The 14,249-nt window shown below is 38.9% G+C and overlaps 1 protein-coding gene across 11 annotated transcripts in view; it reads right to left on the minus strand.

Moving 5' to 3' along the window:
* The window catches only part of FARS2 (phenylalanyl-tRNA synthetase 2, mitochondrial), a 230,627-nt gene that overhangs the window by 148,818 nt on the left and 67,560 nt on the right, over window positions 1–14,249 (minus strand). For all 11 annotated transcript variants that reach the window (XM_074544180.1, XM_074544212.1, XM_074544210.1 and 8 more), the window contains one exon: window positions 9,617–9,748. In XM_074544180.1, coding sequence (XP_074400281.1) covers window positions 9,617–9,748 — 132 coding nt within the window. The remainder of the gene's footprint in view (window positions 1–9,616; window positions 9,749–14,249) is intronic.

Raw genomic sequence — 14,249 nt, forward strand, 5'->3', positions numbered from 1 at the left:
TATTGTGTTAAGACTTTGTTTTCCCTAGATGAAAAATGGAGTCAGGAGTTTATCTTTGACTGTCACTTTTGAAACATGCTAAGCAAGTCTGAACTACTATGAGAAAAGGATTCTCCTCATTGTACTTTTTCTTTCAGAATAATTCATTAGCTAAATACTTTTCAGCCAGTACAGTCAAAGCCCTAGCTGGAGTCTCTTCCCTTATTTAAACAGATCCTAACTTTTCTTCGGTTATAATCCCCACTGCTATTTCACGTCAATCACTGTTCTAAAAGAAACTCAGTAAATCCTTTTTTTTTTAAAAAAAAAAAAAAAAAAAACACGAAAAAGCTCTGAATTACCATGTCAGTGACAATCTCTGTCATTAGAATAAAGAAGACTGGTACTTTTGAATTAGCAACTTCAAGGCTGTAAAACACATCCTTTTGTTACTTTTTCCTGTCTCCCCACAGTTTTAAGAAGAAATAAAGTCACTGCAGGGTGAGGAGCTGAACTTCTCTAAAACCACAGCCACCAGTTTATGGGCTTTTTATCAGGATCTTTTTTTCACTTTTTTTTTTCTTGATAAAGCCAACATTTTCACTCAGAGAATACAGAATTTGCCTAGATTATCAAATATTCACCTAAAGTTCTTAAATAATCCAAATTACCTCAAAAGTAAGGAAGCAAACAAACACTTGCCCCCTCCACTCTCCATCTGGCCAAAAAAAGAAAACAGGCACAAGATGACTTCCATGATTACCTAATAAATTTGATTTGTTGTTACATACAAAAGTTTCCTTGGACTCTGCCGTGGTATTTAGGACCAAACTTATTACTGGTGCTCACTTCAGAGTCATCAGAATACATAATTCATGACATCCATTCCGTTCAGGAAAAAGAGAGATATTGCTTTATTATCTATTAGTAATCTGTCAAGTTATTCATGGGGGAAAAATGTTCATAAAGGCTGAGATTTTTCCCTGATTCCTTTCAGGTACACCAGCAGATCCTGCCCCAAACCAGCTGATACACGGCCTGGAACGGGCTGCCTCCTCTCCACAGCTGTGCTGCAGTTGCTGCAGCAGTACAGATGTGTCAAACCTGATCTAGATTCTTTCCTTCCTTCTGAAAAACGTTTATCCATCACAGCATTATCACCTTCTGGACACTATTTTATTCACATGTTGTAGATTCTATCCTCTCTACTGCTTGCAGACACTTTATGAATGCTGAACAGGAAAGTAAATCTGGGTGTCTGAGGATGAAGCCCAACCAAAAACGAAGCTAAGGTAGTCTTTGTAATACAAGCAGAAACAGCACCAGTGGGGCTGACATATATTTCTACAAAGCTAGAGTTTGTAACACCATGCAAGGTTCTTGTGTCGGCAGGCAGCAATGACAGAGAAGCAGTGGCCCAGCCCTGGCTCTTGAGCTGTTCTGTGTTTGCTCACATGCAATTCAAACAGCAATCCCCAGCCAAGGCTCACCAGCGTGGTCAGCAGTGGATCAGTATGCCCTGGCACATGGACAGCTGGGCTATCCAACCCTCTCAGCCTCCAGCCAGAATGAGCCATGAGAGGCTGGTGCCACTGGCTCAGCCTGGACTGCTGCCACAGCCCGGCTGGCAGCACTAGAAAGCTGCCACTCTCTCTCAACTATGCAACATGCTTGGCTTTTCCCTAACCCACCCTTCGTCCTCTAAAGATGTGAGGCTCACCCATCACTCTGATAAATGGCATGGAGTTCCAAAGGCTGACCACCCACACACACTGCCTCTGGTTTGCTATTTACTTAGCACACCTGCAGAGCAGAGAGGGGAAAGAGGTGCACCTTCAGCTCCAGCAGGAGACCTGCATTCACCCTTTCCTCTCACCAACCTCAAAGACAAGAAATGACGCACAACAGAAGTATCCTTTCCAAAGCCTCTCCCTCCAGAAATGAGAAATCAAGATTGCATTTGTGATCTAGGGAAGAAAAATACTTCCTAAAACCCTTGATCTAATCTCAGCTGAACTGAATCTGTCTCAACTGAGCTTCATGTATCAGAGTCAGAAACAGTTAGAGACATGCCTGTGAAATCTCTTCTCCAGCCTCAGCTGGGTAGTCCCGGTAAATGTCCTGGGAACAGCAAAGATGAATATTGCAACGCAACAAAAACACCCGGAGGGTATCCTAGCCTGATGAGGAATTATATTAGGCTCATTGAACCAACTCCTGGCTGATTAAAAACATTCAGCATTCACCATATAGCAGTGTAGTAATTCAATAGTATTATTTGGATGTATTTTCATTTGCATAAATAAAGCCAAGAGAAACACCATTTCTGTGCCATAAATTGTTGCTCTTCAAGGTTTCTGAGAATACCACTTTCTTTTACTTGGGAGCTGCTTAATAAACTATATTCATCATAATTTAGCCTCCTCTTGTGTGTGGTGCTCTAATCCTCCTGCAAGATCCCAAGGAGACAAATCATAGTAAATTACTAAACCTTTAATTTACTTTTGATTAAAAAACTTAAGGGAAGGAGAAGCAATACATACACACGGGCAAACTGCTACAAAGGCAACAGAAACTTTGGAAGGTGGAGCTGCTTGTCTCTTTTTCTTTTCAAGATTTCAAATGGACAAAAACAGGCCTTACATATGTTGAGAGGAGCTCTTATTCACTTAATGGAAAGATGTGCTAGTCAGTCAAATAAACACTCCTGCTGATTTCAATGTTTGTGTTAGACTGAGTTAACCCTTTGTCACATGCATTTTTTTGTGCAGGAGAAAATGAAGCATGAAGACAACACGGTTTCTTAAATTATGAAGATAAGGAACTTATATTCCAACTAAAAATGTAATCTGGCACCATGAAAGGGAAATTATCCTCTAAATATACTGGCATTACTACTCTTAACACTAAGCTAGAAAAATCATATAAAACCAAAAACTCAAATGGCCATCCAAGTTTTATAATAACTACTTACGTGCAAGAATCAACCCTACACTTTTTCTTCCACACATATCCTTGTAAACAAATAAAACATTTCCCAGGAATAGGTATAATAAAATTATCATAAAATGGAATACTGTATTTTTTCAGTATATACAAACACTACAGATTGGAAACAAGCTTATATTAATTCTTTTGAAAAATCTCAACTTTAACACAGATAATGAATATGTCAAAGGTAACAGAATAAGAGAAAGCAACACTTCAAAATTTTTATGGTTTCCTTCTGTATGAAAACTTGATGAAAAAAACAGCTTTAAAAATAGAGTTCTAAATGAAGTAGAAAACAACAGGCAAATTATCTTGACAAGGAAAAGGGCAGAGTCAAGATTTTGTGTTTTGAAACACAACACACACACCAGATCAGGTGGTGTAGCCAGAGATAACAGAACAAGAGAAACAAATAACAAATAAAACAAGGCAACCTTTGATTGACACAAGCATCACCTCTGTATTACTCATTTCTGTGTTTTGGATTACTTATAAAGGCAATACTTGGACTTCCTTCCAGTCAGTTCAAAAGAACCTAAAATAAAATCAACCCCAAAAAGCAATCTTCATATAAACACAAGAAATACACTCTCTTCAATTTCCTCTTTGAGTAGAAAGGAGTTAAAAGAAATAACTTTTGTATATAAGAGTCATCCCAATTTTAAAATACATGCTCTTTAGAAACTTTAACCTTTAAAGTCCTTAGAGTCCAGATCTAATTGTCTCAAAATTTAAATCCCAAACGACAGCTCAGCCCATGTGTAAATATGTAGCAGTGCTGTATCTGCTCCCTTTGCAGGACTGGGATGCTTAGTGAACCACCAGTTACATTTGCAATCACAAAGGAGGGTGGTGCATTGTTAGTCTGAAGATGCTAAGAAAGTGGCCAATATATCTGCTGTCACTTGCTATAGATGATTCCTTTACAGTCAAGAGATGTGGTAGTCAACTAAGAACACCTAATTGCCACTCCATACTCCTCAACTTACATGGACTTTATATCAACTATTTAAAAGTACAAGTTTTGCGGGTAGCCACCCAGGTGACTGCAATCACAGCTCCTCTCCTCATACAGACAGGGTGGAACACCATAGATTTTCAGGGAAAATCAGGTCCTCTGTCCTATTACTTCTTTCCTTATAAAGTGATCAGCACTGTCTTAGGTACACACATCTCTGGATGTGCCACATCCTTACATTTCTGGGTATCTGTAAAATGCCTGAAGAACAGAGATAAAAATTCAATCCCATCTTTCTCTAAAAGCCCACAACTCCACACCAGGTCCATGGAGCAGCAACTGAGCAATGCAAAATTTCAGTGTCTGCCAGCTCAACAGGCCTCTCAGCTTAGCCAGATGTGACAATCGGTTTTCCTGATTTACACTGGGGGGGGTGTGTGTAGAAAACCATACACCAAAATTAAAACAGGGCAAACATGCCTCACTCTGTATTTAATTGGTCATCAATTTGTTTTATTTGTCTCATTCTGCATTTATTTTTATACATATACACACATATGTATGCATGTATGTGCAAATGTAAATCACTTGGATTGAGGGAGACAAAGGTGACCCAGGAGCTGCGATATAAAGCTTGGACTCAACCTCAGTTTCTTCAACAGGCAACCCTTGGGAAGTCAATAAAACTCAGACCCTTCCTAATTTCCCACTAACATTATTTCATTTGAGACACGGTATCTTCATTAGAGATATTAACTTTACTTTCAGGTACCTGCCTAAATTGGGAGGCTCTGCTCCCCCTGCAGTCAGACATAGAAAGAGGCTGCCCAGCAGATTAATCCAAAAAGCTCCACACATTCTGAAGGAAGCTTCCATCCAACTGGAAGACTTCCATTCTCTATTGAGTTTAAAAGGACAGTAGGGAAGCTCCCTTTAACTAAGGCAGCTGCACTCTTTGCCTGCAGTGTGCATGTACTTCAGTTCCAGCGCACAACAAGGAATGATGGATGACACCCTGGAATGATCTCAGTGTGGTCTCAGGGTAGTAAGCACACGAAGGGCTGGGAGAGTCAAGGTACTAAAGTAGTTTGGTTGTACAGGAGACAGACAGTGACCTAAATTGACCCTGAGAAATTTGGGATGCAGAGCTGTGAAGTTTATGTAGCAGATTTAAATCGTTTTGGGTCCTTGCAACAGTTTTACCTCATGTTCTTGGGAGGCCCCAGATGCTCGATACACCAATACCTCTGTAACTTTAATTTCACCTTGAAGGGTTTCAGGCATGTATTTTAAATTCCTTATATTTACCCTTCTACACTACATCCATACAAACACATACAGCATTAACTATTTCAAGGTCCCCACAGAGAGCTCTTAGCACAGACAGAACATGGGCCAGCACACGACTGAAGCCACATGCACCATCTGCTCAAACACTTTAATGTAATTTACCAGGCAAGAGCTGAGCAGGAAAAAAAAAAAAGCTAGATAAAAAGAGATTAGATTTCCCCTAGTCCAAAATACCTCCTGCTGCTTGATATATGAACCTAATTCACCCATAACTAATATTTCATTTAAGAACATATTAAAAATTTTTTTTTTAAAGTCCTGCGCCTGCAAGGTAACATTGACATAATTCCTCTGTTAACCTGCTGCCCATTGAGAACTGTCCAGACTGATAATCCTATTGCCAAAACCAAAAAGGAGTGTACTACTTAAGAACTTGAAAGTTGTTACTTCCACTCAAATTGCAATTTTGATGAACTTCAATAAATAAAGAATAAAAAGAAATATTTATTTACTGCAGCATTGAAGCCAAACAAGTTCTACATGTTAAGACTTGTATTTGGCTGAAGGTGGCAGCCCTGGGCCTAGTACTATGTGAATTTTGGGAAGAAGTCCTGCAACTGATCTGTAAAAGGGATGGATTTCAAATGGCAAAGACTTATACTTGAAGAATCAGGTTTCATAGGGAACAATCCTCCAGCTTTTTAACAAAAGCAATGATGTCAAGAACTCATTACAAACTCCTTTTGTCTTGTTCAACAGTATTAATGAAGATGTTTAGACAGTGTTAGCAATTTTTCCTCTATTAGAAATACTCACAAAATTAACAAGAAACTAGGACAACTACCTTAAATTCAGCTGGCATTTCCTCTTCCAAATCTCTACACCATTCAATACTCCTTTTAAGCTGACAATAAAAAAATAAAATTTAAAAAACCCCATAAATGAATAAAATCAGTTTATTAAGACTGTAAATATCACTGTTAATTTCTGATGTGAAAGGTAGAAAAACCTGCATACAGCAGGAAAGTTCCTCTCACTGATACCCTAAATACAGCAGCCTTCATGATTCATAATTTTAGGAAATGAGACCTTAACCTGAGCTGCCCCCACCCCGAGCTGAGGGTTTGGCTGTGTGCCAGGATGCTTCAACATCCTCTAGCAATTAAAAGCCATCATCTGCAGCAGACATCATCCCAAAACCTTCCCTTTTTTTTCAACTCAAGGCTCATTAAAGGTCAACACTGCAAAATTAATATTAAGAATTTTAAGAAAAGGAAAAAAGAAGTCTGCAGAAGATGCAGGCAGGAGCGATCATGACTCAACATATGGATAGGCTCCCACATAGAGAGGGACTGTCTGACCAGCACTCTTTGGCTTGCAAAGAAGTCAGTGACAAGACCTACAACTGAAATCTAAACAAATATTGAGTGGCTTAAACAAGGAGAAAGAGAGAGGGAGACTCACTAACTCTTCTCGCATGACAGAAGAGCTCTAACTGTATCTCTAAGTTGCTGGTCAGAACAAGAAAGAAGCGATTCCTCATGCAAGTTAGGCAAATTAAGACATTGCAGAGAGCAAACACTTACTGGGACTGAAACATTTCAACAAATGAATGGAAGAAAATTCCACAATGACTACTGAAAGCAAAGATATCACTTTCAGCTCAGGAAAGATGCAGCTGCAGGAGCGTATCAGGGAAGGATCAGTATAGCCATGCCTCTTCTACTCACCTGTAGGCACTGGCTTGGGAAGTCATCGTGATACAGCAATGCCTTGGACTTGAGGTTGGATCTGGTATGCCACCCTTACATTATTTTATTGCATACCTCAGGAGTTAAAAATATCATGAGAAGTCTTACCAAAAAAATTACAGGATTCTCTTCTTTTTGCTGTTTGTTTGTGGGTTTGAGTTTGTTTTGGGGTGGAGAGGGAGAGTGTTTGGGTTTGGTTTTATTTTTAAATTATTTGGCTTATAGTTTGATGGTTTTTATGTAAACTTCAGTTCAGTTTACTTCCTTCCATCCTCAGCTAACATATTCTGCAACACTGAGCACTGAGAACATTGCCATTGATTTCCATCAGCAAAGGATCACACCCTAACTGCTTCCAATTTCACAGTTACTAAGCAACACTAAGTGATCACAGCCTCTGAGCAAGCAATGTCCTGTATTCAAAGGTTTGAATTGTAGAACTCCATAAAGACTTGGAACTTGGGCACCTACCAATGAACACCAGCTCTGCAAGTCTTAGATAACAAACTCTTGAAGTACAGAATTACATACCTTTGGTGCTGCTAATTGAAATTAGCTTTACTGAACCACAAAATTTCCTTGTACACTCATCATGGGCCTAAAACTGGGAGTACTTTTAATATACTGCAAAGTTTTTTTTGTATTTTGCCCAGGATTTACCAGAACAAAATCCCTTTTATTTATATTGAAATTCATACACAGCCCTCCTATTAGTTACGTATTCAGGGATACAGATGAAAAAGAAAGCACACAAAACCAGGACATTAAACACCATCAGCCTTAGGGGAATAAACAACATCATCCCTTACAATTCAGTGCATCTTTGGAGTACTGATCATTTTTTTAATTATTCATAAAAACACTGTAAAAGGATTTCTGTTTTTCCTTTAAAATAGTATCACTGGTAAAAATACTATAACTATTAGAAAATAGTAAATAACACGATGCTCTTAATTTTTTTTGTTGTAGGAGATTTTCCTGAATACAAACAACTCTTAAAAAATAATCAATAGCTAACTTTGCTTTAATGAAGATGATACTTGCAGCCTTTACTAAATTATGATTACTCATCTACACACCAAGACAACTGAAACCTTGTTTGCTGCTAACATGGAAAATCTGAATGGTCCAGAAAACTGTATCCATTACCCAGTGAATGACTAAGAATGAGACTAGCTGTTTTCCCTTGGAAAATCCTGATCTGGTCTAGCATTTAAAAAACGTGAAATTGCAAGGGTGAGAGAGTGCTACGGAAGCCCACGCACGAGAATGCTGCAAAATAAATAAAGTGCTGCAGAAACCTCTGGTGTTTCATGTACATCTATTCACACACTCACACAAATGTATACAGTAATTGTTTAGGGACACAGTTTAGCTCTTTTCACACCCATTAGAGGATCCTAATCATAAGAGTTGAGCAACATAAAAGCTTTTGAAGCAGAAAGCCTGGACGTTGGTGTGTTACATCTAATGGAAACAATATTACACAGAAGTCTTTCACTTCCGAGACTGATTAGAAGCTGTATTGTATTTACCACAGTATGAAGATAATAACCTGAGAGAACATTAGCATAAATCATTAATTCATTGTGGGGAAACTCTGGAAGAGGATATGTTTCTAAAAGGAAAATGATCACATTAAAATGCAAGCAAACTTTGAGGAAAACAAGCTGTGCCAAGTAAATGGTGCCAAAATTATGCAATTCATAGTTCCCATACTTGGTCTTCAATAGGAAGAATTTAGAGCACATGAAAATACAACAACAGCTTAGCAAACCAATGGGAAAAAAATCAACTGAGTGTTACATTGGCTATCTGAAAGCTTGCTGTAATTACACAGATCTTATTCCAAAAGGCTCATGTACCTAATAAATAGTACTGGAAGACACTGAACAACACTAAGCACATATAAACTGTCCTGTGCTTCCTAAGAATTGTCTATCCCCAGTAAACAAAAGAGCAAGCATGCAAAATTCTCCATCTAAAAAGTAATTAGAAAAATTAATCAATTTCTCCTCTCCTTCTTTAATAATTATGTATCAGTTTTAGAAAGCAAAATGGTCAGGTGACATTGCTCTGTAATAATTTCAATTAAAATATATGATGTTGCTTTTAATTTAATTTACAACCTCATAGGTAACCAACCTGAGGAGAAAAGGAATAAAACAAAAGAAAAAAGCTACCCACCATTTACCCAGCGACCAAACAGCAATATGAAAGATGTCACATTCCTTTTTCTATGCTTTAGATACAGAGCAGCATTTTGATATTCCAAATACTTAGGGATATTATTTGCTATTGATACTTTTAAATCATTACTACGAATGCACTTGACATCTCTTGGGAAAATAAGAAACGCTGCACACCCGAACTTTCAGGCTCTCTTTTAAAGCTGGCATCCCTCTGTCTCCTTACTGCACACAATAAAAGGCAAGCCTTCTGTTGGCAGGCTTCAGGTCACTTGCTCAGTTGCTACCCCCAGATCACAGCATGCAGGGCTGCATTCCACCTGAGGAGTATTTGTGGCAGCTGCCAGGCAGAGATGTCTGTGCTCACCAGGCTAGAAGGGCCATTCCAGGCTGTGAAGCTGATTGCACTGGAAGGGCTTGCTAACAGAAATGTCAATGAAGTAAAGGAGTTTCAGTACCTGAGTTAACAAGCTGCTGCTCCATGACCCCACAGCCCAGGACCTCCATCCATTCTCCTTGGAAGTTGATCTCCATCTCAAAGGAAGGGTGAGTAAATGGGAAGTAGCAATCTACCCATCTGACTTGCAGTCCTGTAGCAGTGTTCAAAAAATAAATACATATGAAAGGGTGTATGCTTAAAAGGCCATCCCTCCAATCATCTGTAAAATTTGTCCTTCAACTAACAACATGAATTACAGCAATCCAGAGAAAATAAATAGCAAACAAACTAATTTACAACACTTGTGTGAGGTGATAAATCTTAAAACCTGTGGGAAAAAAATGACCATGTCTTTTCTAATATGAAAAATGCTTTGTGCAATTCAAGCACCCTTTGAAACCAAATCAATCATTTGTCAAACTCTGGTAACCACCTGGCATCGAACAAAAATGAGCCAAGATAATGGAAAAGTCGGTAATTTTGTTATTCTTTGCACCAGGAAATGACAAACTGCTTCTCACAGGAAAAACTAGCTAAGTCTTTAATTTTTACTTAGTATTTTATGGATCGTCTAGACAAGTAATTCTTTTTCATCAAAAGTTAATTAAAATACAGAGCTATTCTCTCTGTATATGTTTAAAAGTGAGAGTTAAAAATGGATATTAATATACACAAATAGAAATATATTTTCACAGAGTTGTACATTATTAAGGTATGAAAGACATGCACAGAGCATTCTAGACCTGGTAGGTAAGTGTAGGGGAAAAGCCCCACTTGGCAATTCCCCACCATACCCCCCAGCTCAGCACCTCTGCAGATAGCACTGTGCAGAGCAAGCAAAGCCCCGGCATCTCAGAGCAGGGCAGCCAGAAGAGGACAAGGTCTTCCTTCCCAAGGTCTTCAGTGCTGCCTAAAGCAGAGGTGTTGTCAAAGCGCTCATTATATTTGATGAGTTTTAGTTCTTCTAATGATTTACAGATGCTTTGCTTCACTAATTTTTTTTTCCTAACCATTAGTTGTCAGGAAAGAAGTCTCAGAAACATGAGCCATAAAAACTTGATAGAGAACTGAAATACAAATTCTGTAAACTAAGCTATTGCCTTAACCCCAAACATATCTTCAATTAAGCCAAATGCTAATTAGAGTCAGAATCATTAAGAACCAGGCAGGTCCACCTTCAAAAATAGAGTTGAACCTTATTTTTGAGAGGCAAAGTTAGTGTGAGTGACAGCAACTGTTAATATTCCTGGTTTGATCTTCAAATTTTTTTGGAGATGTTTCATAAGAGGAATGTAAAACAAGAAATTTTATGATTCATACTAAAAGTTTTTAAAATAAAAATATTTAAAGTAGCCTCAAAAACTAGATCTTCATTAATTACTTCTGAAACATGAAATGTGGCTACAGAAACAATAAATTACAAAAAATATGTATATGCATGGCCAAAACATAAAATACTTCCTAACAGTCACAGGAAACTTGTCTAGATGCCATGAGAAAGGAAATGGCAAGGCAGGTTTCAAAGCAAACAGACTGGCACTTGTAGATTTTCTCTGATTTCTTAAAAGCCAGTCTCAGGAAAGAATATGAGTAATGGAAAATCTTTTTGATAATTGTATAGACAGAACTCAGAAAACCAGAAGTATTTACAATAGTTTCATTCACAATTGTAGGGTGACAGCAATCACTTTATTGCTCCTTTTTACCTGCATGACAATTAAAAAATACATAGATGAAAAGAGTCACGCATATACAATAATATAGTGTGCAGAAAACTTTTTTTTAATTTCCTGATCTTGGCATTTTTAATCCTTGGGCTGTGCACATATAAAATATTCTCATTTAGCTTGCAAAATTTGCAAATGCAGCAACTACTTTAAATATTCAACTAGTTTGCATTCAGTAACAACATTCAGATAATTGTTTCTTATTAATCCTCTGATTACTTAAAAAATGAAGCTCTGTGAAAAAAAGGATTTCTCAGCTGTTTGTTCCTAATTAAAATAAATTTTAAAAGGTAAAAAAAGAATTTAAAGCTCTTTTTATTTTTGAATTTTAATGCATATTAGTACTTAAGAGGCTTCTGGTTTAAATGCAAATAAGCAAACAAACAACATTCTGAATAAACCAAAACAAATTCACAATGAAGAGACAACTCTCACCTTCATTCTGTTCTCTAAATTAATAATTAATCCCACATACCACAATACTTTTATTCATACAGTATCCAGGCCATTGGGAATACCTCTGTAGTTTATATTCAAGTGTTCTTTCAGACTTTTGGCTCTAGAAGACTTTACTGAAAAGCAGAGGGTGCCAAGCCTTTGGCAACATTAACTGCATTTCTATAGAGTGTCACAGAACAAATGGGTACATTTATTATTTAGATACAAAATATTGTCTTGGTGCTCAATTTATTCCCAAGGAGTAAAGGGCATCGCTTACACTCAGCAAATTAAACCACTTAGGACTCTAAAGGATTATAATGATTAGGCTTCCTGTAGTAGTATGTAATTTTCCTGATTTGGCCTAGTCTATTTCTTCACATACAGACTATGAAATACTGGCAAAATTGATCTTTTCTAGAAATTTTAGGAGGCCAAGAGATACATATCTCTCTTAAAACAAGCACTCACAAGAGCACACTGCTGAATCTAATCAAGGCCTGACCACTAGACACAAACTTTTCCTGTTCAAAGAAATTATTTGTGTTATCAGACATACACACACCTGCTCATTTCAGAGCCTCACAGGGCTCATGAGAGTCCTTCCAGTGGGTAGAGGTCCATTCATAACTGTGCTGGGCTGAACACCAGGATCCCAGCAAAGCTGCTCTACCTCTGCCCTCCTCAACTGGACCAGAGGCAGGAAATTTAATGAAAGGCTCATGGTCAACATGAGGGCAGGAAGAGATAACCCAGCAATTACAGTCATGGGCAAAACAGACTTGACTTGGGGAAAGCAGTGCCATTTATTACCAATAAAATCAGAGCAGGATAACGTGAAATAGAAACTAAACCTTGAAAACAACTTCCCCCATCCCTCCCTTCTTCCAGGCTCAACTCTACTCCCAAAATCTCTACCTCCTACTCACCAGCAGTGGGGATGGGGAATGGGGACTGTGATCAGCTCATCCCTCATTTTCTCTGCTACTTTTCCCCTGCTCCAGGGTCGTGTCATGCCCACCAAAGACAATCCTTCATTAATTGCACCAGCATGAGACCCTTCCACAGCACACAGTCCTTCAGGAACCTCCTGCTCCAGCATGGGTCTGTCCACAGGGCCACAGGTCCTACCAGAAGCCTGCTCCAGCACAGGGTTCCAGCCTTCTTTGGGACTCTACCTGCTCTAGCATGGGGTCCTCTATGGGCTGCAGGTGGACCTCTGTATCTCCACGGACCTCCATGGGCTGGAGGGGCACAGCTGTTTCACCGTGGGCTGCAGGGGAATCTCAGCTCAGGCACCTGGAGCACCTCCTCTCCCTCCTTCTCCATTGACCTTGTGTCTCAGCCAAGGTATCTGAAGGGCTGCTCCTCACACATGTTCTCATGCACCTCCCTGGCTGCAAATTGTGCAGGATTTTTTCTTGTCCCTTTTAAAGTGAGTTATCCCAGAGGTGCTACTGCCATCCCCGATGGGCTCAGCTTTGGCCAGCAGTGGGTCCACCCTGGAGCTGGCTGGCACTGGCTCTGTCAGACATGGAGCAAACATCTGGCAGCTCCTCACAGAAGCCACCCCTGAAGCCTCCCTGCTACCAAAACCTTGCCATGCAAACCCAATACAGTAACTTATATGTCAGATCAGTATGGAAATAGTGAATAATTACTGTTATTTCTGAACACTGAATCCAGGTAAAGAATTGGTCATAGCCTGCACTCAAAAGTAATGGTGTTATTAGATATTAAGCTAAACAAGTGCTAGCCTAATTGAGTCTCATAATGAAAAAGGCTTGACCAAAGGCACTAAAAAGAAAGAAAAGAAAAAAGAACAAATCAAACACATTAAAGCAGGCTATTACTACACTACAGCACAGAAGCAACAAAGCCTGAGACCCAGATGGTCTTCACTGACCAGAAATTCTCTTTGTTGCTGTGAGGATTATTTTTAGAGACAAGGTTATGGAAGAAAAAGGAGAGGGGTGCAAGGAGGGTGCTGGGAAGCACAGAAGGTATTGAACTGTGGCCTCTTGAGGTGTGTGTCAATTTGTAAGTACTCTGCACCTCATTGTTTCAGATAATTCATCACACTTGCAGCAGACAGGAGCTGGCTGTCCATATAAACCTCACATTTTTCAGAAGTTATTAGCCAGACCATTATGTCCTTTATAATTTTTTTTTAACTCATTACACCCATAGATCTCCATGCACTCAAAGGAGGTCTCAGTACAAGAGAATTAAGAAGGAGAATGAGCAGAACATGTTTGATTTAAAAGATATCCAGTGGCTGTTCAGTGAGAATCAGTGAATGCAGTGGCAAAGCCATCAGTCAAAGCACAGCATTAGTCACTCTCCTGCCTTTCCTTTACCAGTGCTTAGGAACTGGGTAGATAAATATGGGATAGCAGTGAATTTTGAGCATTTCATGTAAAGCAACAAATCACAGAATCAGCACACAGTCATTATTTTCTATTTGCTATAGTAAGATTATTTCTG

Source organism: Zonotrichia albicollis, chromosome 1, assembly GCF_047830755.1.
Source record: "Zonotrichia albicollis isolate bZonAlb1 chromosome 1, bZonAlb1.hap1, whole genome shotgun sequence".
NCBI classification, from domain to species: domain Eukaryota; kingdom Metazoa; phylum Chordata; class Aves; order Passeriformes; family Passerellidae; genus Zonotrichia; species Zonotrichia albicollis.